General features: G+C 32.3%; 1 protein-coding gene across 1 annotated transcript; it reads left to right on the plus strand.

The window, feature by feature from the left end:
* The first annotated feature begins 3,308 nt into the window (after positions 1-3,308).
* On the plus strand, positions 3,309-4,834 carry amos (absent MD neurons and olfactory sensilla). Its single transcript, XM_036366407.2, has one exon. The coding sequence runs from the start codon at positions 4,024-4,026 to the stop codon at positions 4,726-4,728; it is 705 nt and encodes a 234-aa protein (XP_036222300.2). The 5' UTR covers positions 3,309-4,023; the 3' UTR covers positions 4,729-4,834.
* Positions 4,835-10,276: the final 5,442 nt, after the last annotated feature.

A 10,276-nucleotide genomic window follows, 5' to 3' on the forward strand; every position in this document is an offset into this window, starting at 1 on the left:
TGCTAATGCGCTTTGTTTGTCACTTTAACGTTATACAAAACTTTGATTTCTGCCTACGATCAAAACATTTTCTTATAGCGATCGGTAGGCAAAATCTCCGAACGAATACCTGCCACTAAATCAAACTCTTTCTTTAGTGTTTAAAACTGGAGGCCCTCTTTTTTTTCATTTGTCGTATAACATCAAGTCTTATATGGTGTAATGGGCTATATAAACTTCACGGATATCTCGAAGAGTTATAATTATTATATCATATAAAAGTTCTAAATATCCTTATACGTATGTGATATACATATATATGGTACATATATAGTATATATACTCTCCCTCGCCGATCATTTCAATCCAATTGCACCGTCCTTTCAATATAAATTGAAATACGTAGACCAGAACTAAAATTAACAAATGATGCCATGTTTCACACGGTTTTAGATGACAATAGAATGTGCCTTTGTAGGTGCACGCAGACGCAATAACAATAACAAAAAGATAAAGCCAAGTAGAATGCAACTCGGCTTTGATCCTTGATCGATTGCAGATGTCAAAAATGCCACGCGACCGCAAGCGCTTTTGGGATCTGAATGCCGATTGATTTAATTAAATACTGGCGTTTGTGTGCATGTGTGGCGATTGTGCAACACTTGTGCGAAAAATTCCCTTGAAATTCGGCTACAAAAGTGTGATTGAGGTTGAAAATATGTGAAAAGTGAGCAAATATATTGTATATGTATAGGTATGTACTTGTGGGTAGGTGTGAGCGACTGTCAGTTGAGTGGCTTACATCAAAGACTTGCCTACAACTAATTATAGGGTTTACCCAAGATCGCCGACACACCTACGCCTCTCTCGATTTCCAAAGGCTCACACTTGTATGTGTGTGTGAGTTTGCGATGTTGTTGTTAGTCAGTGAAGAAAGTGTTTGTTGCAGTAGTCTTTTTGTTTTTCCGCATGCGTGTTACACAGCTGATTATGTGAAAAATCTCCTATGTCACAATAGCAACAATGGTCAGTCAATCAGGCTGGTTGGTTAGTGAAGTAATGTTGGCATGACCAAATGTGCCCTTGCCTCCTTGAGGGCGGTAGCTGAGCGCAAAGCAATATGTATGTTCTACAAAAGAAACTTCAATTGCTTACGAGTTTCTCGATTATAATCCTCTGTTGGCTGAGTGCAATTTACTTTTGTTTGGCGTTGAATTATCCAATGCAAAATCACGTAAGTTTTTTGTTTGTTTAAACAATGGAATGACTTAGTTTTTGACACTCATTGTCTTATTTCTGCGTACTTGTTGTGGCTGATATTTTTCACAGAATTGCTTACTCGATTTTAATTTTGAGTTTAGCCCTTTTATGCTCAGCAAGGGATTAGCAATTAATAAATCCATGGAAATTGCTGTTAAGCTAATTTGCTATATAATTCTATGCCATTATTTGCAGTTATTATGAAAACATAGACTTTTGTTTTGTGTCCCGCAAATTTGCACTAACAGGTGTAGTATTTTTATGCATGCAGACTTTGTAGACATTCTGTCTAGGATTTTGCACATTTGCGTAATTTTATTTTGATGCTACACCACACAGCATATATATATATATACATACATATATGTATACCAGGAAATTTCGACAGAAAAAAATGAAAAACCTGAAGACTTTGATATACCGAAAGATTGGGAGAGTCGAATATTTTTAGAGCTGTTTGGACGAGCGTCTGTTTTGATGCCGCGGATAACACCTTTGAGTGGGCCCAAAAAGCTACTAAATTAAAAATATAAATATATTATTTTTTCAACATAACATTTTAGGAATCTGTATCTCGCTTGTATAAGTGCTATCGGAAAGATGAGCACAAGCAAAGAGAAAATACGCCATATTTACAGACTTCCTTCGATTAAGACGAAAACGTAAGCCAGGCCGCTACAAATGTTATTAGTGTTTGTTTTAGTTTCAATTCCGATTCCCTCGTTGATGGAAAAAGGTGCATCAACCAAAGGAAGCCGCGTAAGTGTCGATAAATTAACGGAAAACGTCCGACGAAAACGTGCTTACAGGGCACTGGTTCGAATGCCTCGCAGGTAAACATTGCACAACAACCGTTTGGAACCAATTATATAATGCTGGATAGAAAGGAAGCTCGATATATGGGTGCCAAGGAATTAAAGCAAAAAAGACCTCATGAATTGAATTTCTATCTGACAATCCCTACTGAATCGCAACTATATTTATTAATTTCTGAAGCGGATGGTTATGAAAAGTGACTCACTTACGAAAACGTTAAGCGAAGAAGGTCCTGATCAAGCCAGGTTCAAAAATAACTATCCCATAAATATAACTACAGAAATGTTTGATTACTCTCATCAAAAAAGGTTCAAATCGAACTGTAACTTCTCTAGCCCTAGTCTATGACTGACTTTAAACCGAAAATAACGATGAATTTGCGACAAATCTTGGGAACACAATTCGGCATCTTTTATCAATAAACTGGAATACCTAATACAATGCTTGTATCTTAAAATCTGGTTGAATTTGGGGATATAATGGACCACGATATGATTTAGCGTAAAAAAGTGATAAATTCGGGTCAGACTTTAGTCTATTATCCATATTTCTAATATAATGATATTTGACCCAACCGTTGACTTCATAGCTACTCAAATAATCCCCAGACTAACTTTTAACGTCGTAAACAAACAGCTGCCAAACACACACTAATTAGCAGACATAATTAATTTTTTTGTCAAAATTTTAAGAAATCGGTAGACGAACAATAAATTTTGTACCTTTTAAGGCAAGATTAAAATTAATAATAATATAATAGGGTTTGTACTTAATAGCTTGACGAGGTCGGACGCCATGAAAGCATGAATATTAAGCTACATCATTGTCCTGACGATTTACTGCGATCGAGCTTTTGCTATGGCGAGAATTAGCTCGGTCAAAAGTTGCAAGGTCATTTAAGAATAAGAACAGTTATTAGAAAAGAATATGTAAAGTTTTTATATGAAACTTCTTTTTATTTTAGAATTTGGCTATGACACGATCAACCGGCTAGTTGTCCATACCTCTTTATTTATATCTTATTTATATACTTTTTCATTTATATGTATATATGTAGTATTCATACAACTTTTAGTGCACAGAAATTCTTTTTTTTTAGAGGCTTCCTATGTGATTTCCCTTCTCCCAGTAATATTGACCCGTTGACCTTGTGTATTGCTCTCATGTGAATATGGGCATAAACCTTTGAGAATATGAGGTAAGTATGTACAAAGCAAATGTTTGACATTTAAAATGCTCCACATAATACGATTTTGACACTATAATTTGCAAATACAAAAGCCACAAAAATTCAAAAGAAATTGAAAGTTTGAGGTCCTACTCGAAATTTACACATACACGTACATACACAGATGCATCTGTATTTACATACAGACCTACAGACCTATAAATATATACTTTCGGCGGCCGCAAATTAGCTACTGGCCAAGAAATCGAAATGATCGACACAATTGCGAAGCGGTAGCACTTAAAGTCCTATATCAATTTGTAAGCAACATATATGGTATTACAAAGGAGTCAGCAACAATGGATTTGCGTAAACACCATTACAACAATAATAGCATAGGTGTACAAAAAATTTCTTTGGTTACAATGAAATAATTAAACGTTTTGACCGCAAGCCAATTTGGGCCAGTGTCTGCAACAACAATTGCATTATCCAAGAACGAGAGCTGAAGAAGCGGTCATTGAGGTGTTCGGCAATTGCGGCGGAAAAGAGAAAAGGTCAAAAAGCGAGTACAGCAACGAATCAAAAGTAGGCATGCGTAGCAGAGATGCGCGATCAGGTGAGTGCAGGTATGCAAGGAAAATTTGACTATCAGCCAATCGGAATATTGCTATTTCACGCATCCTTACGCTTGCGGTATCGTCAAGGCTGGTTTATATAAATTACAGGCACAAGTGCTGAGCACCACACAGTTTTAATCTGACACTGAAGTGGAGCACTAGTACACGAAATTCAGGAAAATGCTAGCTGGTGAATATTGTGACAGCGATCTTTCGTTTTACTCCTCAATGCGGCGATTGCAATCGAGTGAATCGGTGGAAAGTGATAACTACTCGAAAATGCTAAGTGATAATTTAGAAGAGCTTACGGCTTTGTACAGTATGGAATTCAGCAGCAGTAGCAACAGTCCATCAACGTCGTCGTTGTCGCTAGAAAGCCAACCGGAAATTATAGGCTTCCAAGCAAATGAAAATTTCGTGAATAACTTTGATTTTGGCTATACAGTTGAAAGCACACGACAAGTCACCTGCATTAGCGCAAATCCTAAAAGGTGGTCTTCACTGTGTGATCAACAATTTTACACCAGCGATTCCTGCAAAACTTCAACTGTCGAAAGGTCGAAAAATATTAAAGCTCATTATAGATCGACGCATAGAATTGGTTCACTGAAGGCTGCGTCACCCTCTCAGCATCATTTCAATATAAACTGCAGCTTTTCAACCAGTTCTAGTGACTGTGCTCCACAGGATGTTATTAAAAAACGACGACTTGCCGCCAATGCGCGTGAACGTCGACGCATGAATAGCTTGAACGATGCTTTCGATAAACTCCGAGACGTTGTACCATCGCTGGGAAATGATCGTCGGCTCTCGAAATACGAAACATTGCAAATGGCCCAAGCCTATATTGGTGATTTGCTTAAGTTGCTGACGCGCGATTATTAAAGTTAGTTTATTAAGATAAATTATTTTAGCTGCTATCGTTTTACTTAAATTATATTTAAGATTAGTTAGTATGTTATTTGTTTTTGTATTGGATAATGTTCTTAAAGTGGACTTTCAGATAAAATCTTCATTAAAATTAATTTATTGGAAGACATTTTTGTTTAGAGGTTGCTTGAAATATTGGTTTTGTATTGGAATCCTTTTTACTTAGTAATTAAATATATTGTTTTGAGTAACAAATATATTCAGTGAGGATATTTATATCCTAAAAAATAGCCATGGTCTCTGCAAACAGCAATCAAGAAAAGTGAAGAGAGAAAGTCACCTAAGCAAGGTCAGACACGGTGCCTGCTTTTCTTATATAGAGCCAGCCGGCAGCTAGCTTCCCCTGAAGTCACCTTGTGACTTCCAAATCAAATCACATCGCGGTGTGAGAGTCACCTAAGCACTGGTCAGGCACGGTGCCTGCTTTTCTTATATAGAGCCAGCTGGCAGCTAGCTTCCCCTGAAGTCACCTTGTGAATTCCAAATCAAATCACATCGCGGTGTGAAAGTCACCTAAGCACTGGTCAGGCACGGTGCCTGCTTTTCTTATATAGAGCCAGCTGGCAGCTAGCTTCCCCTGAAGTCACCTTGTGACTTCCAAATCAAATCACATCGCGGTGTGAGAGCCACCTAAACACTGGTCAGGCACGGTGCCTGCTTTTCTTATATAGAGCCAGCTGGCAGCTAGCTTCCCCTGAAGTCACCCTGTGACTTCCAAATCAAATCACATCGCGGTGTGAGAGTCACCTAAACACTGGCCAGGTACGGTGCCTGCTTTTCTTATATAGAGCCAGCTGGCAGTCAGCTTCCCCTTGTGAGTTTCGAATCAAATCCCATCGCGGCGTAAGAGTCATCTGAGCACTGGCCATCGGGCCTGCTTTTCATATATAGGTCAGCTGTCAATTGCTCAACAACTCAACTCAACAGCTGTTGTTCAGTTCGGACTACTACAGCGTATAGCCGCCATACAAATTGATCGATCCGAATCGAGTTTGGGGAAACTTTTTTATTTGAAAAGATATTTTCATGAAATTTGGTGCAGAATATTGTCAAAGACAAATCTACAATCTCTGAACACATTCAAAATCTAGATAGAGATCATTTTATACCCCTTTTATACCGGTCGGAAACAATGTTTTATTAAAACACTAAATACACTTTTTCCCATTTTAAACAAAAGTGGCAAAGACAGTCTCTTTGATACCAAAAATATTAGGATGATTTACTGAAATATCGTGAATTTTCGACCGCATTTTAGTTAAGTTAGTATCCTCAGACATGGATAAAAATATATTTTGGCCGCGACCTCTGGGCAGTCCAAAGACTTTCCGGTTCAGGTAGTAGAGTCCAGTCGTTTAGTATATTCATATTTAAAGCTAGCGAAAGTAATTTAAGACTCGGATAATAATCCACGTCCAATAAAAAAGTTCTTCATACAAGGCCATGGTTTTTATTGTTCAGTTTGTATGGCAGCTACATATATACTATAGTGGACCGACGAATGGGCCGCTTCTTTGGGACCGATAGGCGTTTTCGGTGCGGTACGAAAATCACTGATCTTTCAAATGATTTAACTTTAAAAAATTCCATTAGCAAGGACATTACAATCTTTTTCTTACATAAATACGTACATACATATATGCACTTAAAAAATTACTCACCACTGCTCTTGCCGCACACAGATATACAAGTATGTACGCTCCAGTTAGACTAATTTTCACGGTAAAAAATCAAAAAGCCGTTGTATGTATGTTGATGTGTGCCACAAGGATATTATAGATTTAGCAAGTGTCTTCTTACTATTTCAAAAGACGTTTGAGTGCGGGGGCGTAAACGCTGTGGCAGAAATCAAAATAGCATCCATATTCCTGTAAACTCGGGTCAGCCTGCGGAAAATATCTAAAAAGGAAAGATATGAAAACACGAATAAATTGATAAGTAGCAAGTTCCGACTTCCGATGCGCGTAATGTAACAAATTAGTAAGTACATGCGGCAAGACAGAAAGGCATCATCATAGCTCCAGTTTTGTTTTTTCCGCAATACTTGTTAGTTAAGTGTATATATGCATATATACGCACATACCAACATGTTTAGATATAACGCAGTAAGAACAATATACATACACACATACTTGTATTTGCGTTGGCTCTTGTGGGCGTTTTTGAAGGACATGAAAATTGATTCTAAACCACAGCTAACCTGGAATGATGATGTAGGCGGTTTTGTTGTCGTAGATAAATAGAGCGAAGCAAATATGTAGTAAGGACTACTCAACATACATATACATATAAATGGATATATATGTCTGTATATGTGAACATTAGTTAGAGGTATGTATAATAAGTACATATCGTCACCTAAAATGCAAAACTTCGTATCGTCAAACATATACAAAATTGAGTTTTTTGTTGATTCCGATTTACTACATCATACACAATTTTAAGTTTCTGCTGTCATATATAAACATTTTATAGCAAACATTTAATTTTTTTTTAATTTGTTTCTATTTTACATAATTTTTTTCCTGTTCTGTACAAAAATGAAAAGTGATGTTACGTTATGCACATTTTAGTTGACGATTTCTAGTTGTATAGTTTTAGTATCACAATGTTTTCTATTTTCAAGTTAATTTTCGTTACAGTTGTTTTTTGTACATTCGGTCATACAAAATAAAGCATACATCCATACATATGTAAATAATACTCAAATAAAAAAAAAATACATCAGACTACTATTATTTTTGCAGTAAGTTTTTTCTTATAAATATTTAAATTGGTTTTTGTTGTACTTATTATAAGTTACACTAAAAATATTTTTTGCATATATTTCTAGGTTTTTTATAACACTATTGCAAGTTACTTTTTACTATTTACAAACATATATTTACAATATTTGATACATGTTTTTGTTTAATGAAAAATATAATATTTTAATACTATTGCATAAGTTTTTACGATATTCGGTACATATTCTTTTTTATTTATATTAAATCAAACATTTTGAATGTAAAAAATCAATTTTCACTTAAAAATTAAGTATGTTTCATTTTATGGCTTCTTTATATAACTAAAAAGTCGATAAAACATTTTTACTTCAAAAAAATTAGGTATATTGATTTACCGAGACAATTTTTTTTATTAATTATTTTAAATGCAAATACAAATGCATTTGAATCTCTTAAGAGTGGAAAGCATTAAAAAATTTAAATATAAAACATTATATTTTATAATTTTAGTAAATTCATTAAATCAGGCACATTCAAAAATTTTTATTCTGAGTAAAAAAAAATAAACAATAAAAATGTAGTAAAATGCAGTCAAAGTCCGTATTTTTTTGTCTGCCAAACTTATAACTGTTGAAAATTTTAATTTAGAATAAAGTTACATATATATAATTTGCCTGTCTTTATATTATTCGTGTTTGAACTATAACAATAACAATTTACGGCGTTACTTATCATGCTAATAAAACAACAAAGTTTTTTTTTTTAAATAAATAAGTCTTTATGAATAGTGTTAAACCTTTTCTTTTCATATAAAACAAAAGTTAATTACATTAGTACACAAAACAACGAATACAAAAAAAATTTAAAAAATAAAAAAACAATAAAAAAAATATTAAAATAAATTAAAAAATAAGACAAAAGGAAAATAATTAAAAAAACGAAAAAAAATAAAATAAAAAAGGAAAAAAAAAGAAAAAAGTCTTTATAAATAGTAGTATTTTCTTTTCATATAAAAATAATAGTTAATTTTAATTAACTACACATAAGTAATCAACAAATAAAATAATTTAAAAAAAATTAAAAATTATAAAAAAAAAATTATAAAAATTAAAAAATAAATTAAAAAATTGGACAAAAGGAAAATAATTAAAAAAGGAAAAAAGTTAAAAAAGAAAAGTCGTTATAAATTTCATATAAAACTAATAGTTAATTATAATTTATTCAAAAATAATATAAAAAATATAAAAAAAATTAAAGTTTAAAAAATAAAATAAGTTCAAAAAGAAGACAAAAGGAAAAAAATAAACGAAAAAAATTAAAAAAGGAAGAGAAATTAAAAAGACAACAAAAATAAAAAAGACAACAAATACAAAAAAAAACCAATTAAAAAAAAACAATTCAAAAGACAAAACGAAAATAGTTTAAAAAACGAAAAAAATTAAAAAGGAAACAAAAATTAAAAATGAAAAAACTAATAAAAAAAAAGGACAGAAAAAACCAATAGAAATAAACAAATAAAAAAAAAATAAAACTAAACAAATAAAAAAAAAATAAACAATTAAAAAATAAAAATAAACAAATAAAAAAAAAATAAACAAATAAAAAAAAATAAATAAATAAAAATAGTAATAATAAAAAAAGAAAAAAAAAAACAATTAAAAAGAAAAAAATAGATAATATTTTTAAAAGTAAACTGGGCGACATTAGCTAGACTAGACGTTATATTTATTAAAAGTGTAAATGATTTGTCGTTATAATAAAATAGTAATAATTAAAGAGAGATGCAAGATCAGCGAAATGTAAAAAATGTGTAATAAAAAAAAAAAAAAAATCTAACTAAAACATTTGCTTCCAGATATTGATCTCAAACTATACCAAATTAGTTTGTGGCGATTTTTGGGTTAAATTAATTTCTATTGATAAATTTTTCTTCAGCTACCTCAAAAAAATACTCTTCAAATGTTGAAGCTGTTGGTTGCAAAGATGATTAAAATGTTATAAACATATGCAATGAATCTTTTACAATTATACGCCAATTATCAATTTTATTTTTTTAATCAATTTTTTTTTAAATTTCAAAAATTCTTTGAAAAATTTAATCTTCCTTGCAAAATGTCAGTCTTTGTATCAGTTTTTTTTTTTTAATTGCGTAGAGAAGAATTTACGCAAAAACAAAATTAAAATTCAACTATATGTATAATTTATAGGTATGTAGCCTTTTTGCCTGTCAAAATAATGTACTCTAAAATATAAAATTAGACAAGTTTTAATTAACTTTTTTTTTCAAAATTAAAAAAAAATATTTTTTTTTGCAAGAAATTGTTTTAAGCAAATCATTATAATTAATATATTATTTGACAGAACAAACGCTCTTCCCAGCTGACTGTCTGCAAGTAGATTTCCATCCAGACAACAAGAATCAGCTACACTAATAAAGTTAATTTTTGAAAATAAGTTGATATCCGAGGCCTTTTCAATATGCTGTTGAATTTTATCGCCTTTTCTCCCTGTGCTTTGTAAATCTAATTTTTTATTGCCCTTTAAGCAATTCATTTTGCTGTAATGAACGTTGTCTGTCACCATGTCGTGCTAATAAAGTCAGACAATTGGTTAAATCCCACAGTTTTGCTTACATATACATATATAGTATAAACATATACACGAAGTAACATGTTCGTTGTTGGAGTAACGAAGATTCAACCATTTGCTGTAGTAAGTGTGCTCAGTTAGATTTTCCATAGCTTTGTTTATGCTTTCATTTGAATAAATGCAACGCC

Source organism: Bactrocera oleae, chromosome 3, assembly GCF_042242935.1.
Source record: "Bactrocera oleae isolate idBacOlea1 chromosome 3, idBacOlea1, whole genome shotgun sequence".
Classification (NCBI taxonomy): Eukaryota; Metazoa; Arthropoda; class Insecta; order Diptera; family Tephritidae; genus Bactrocera; species Bactrocera oleae.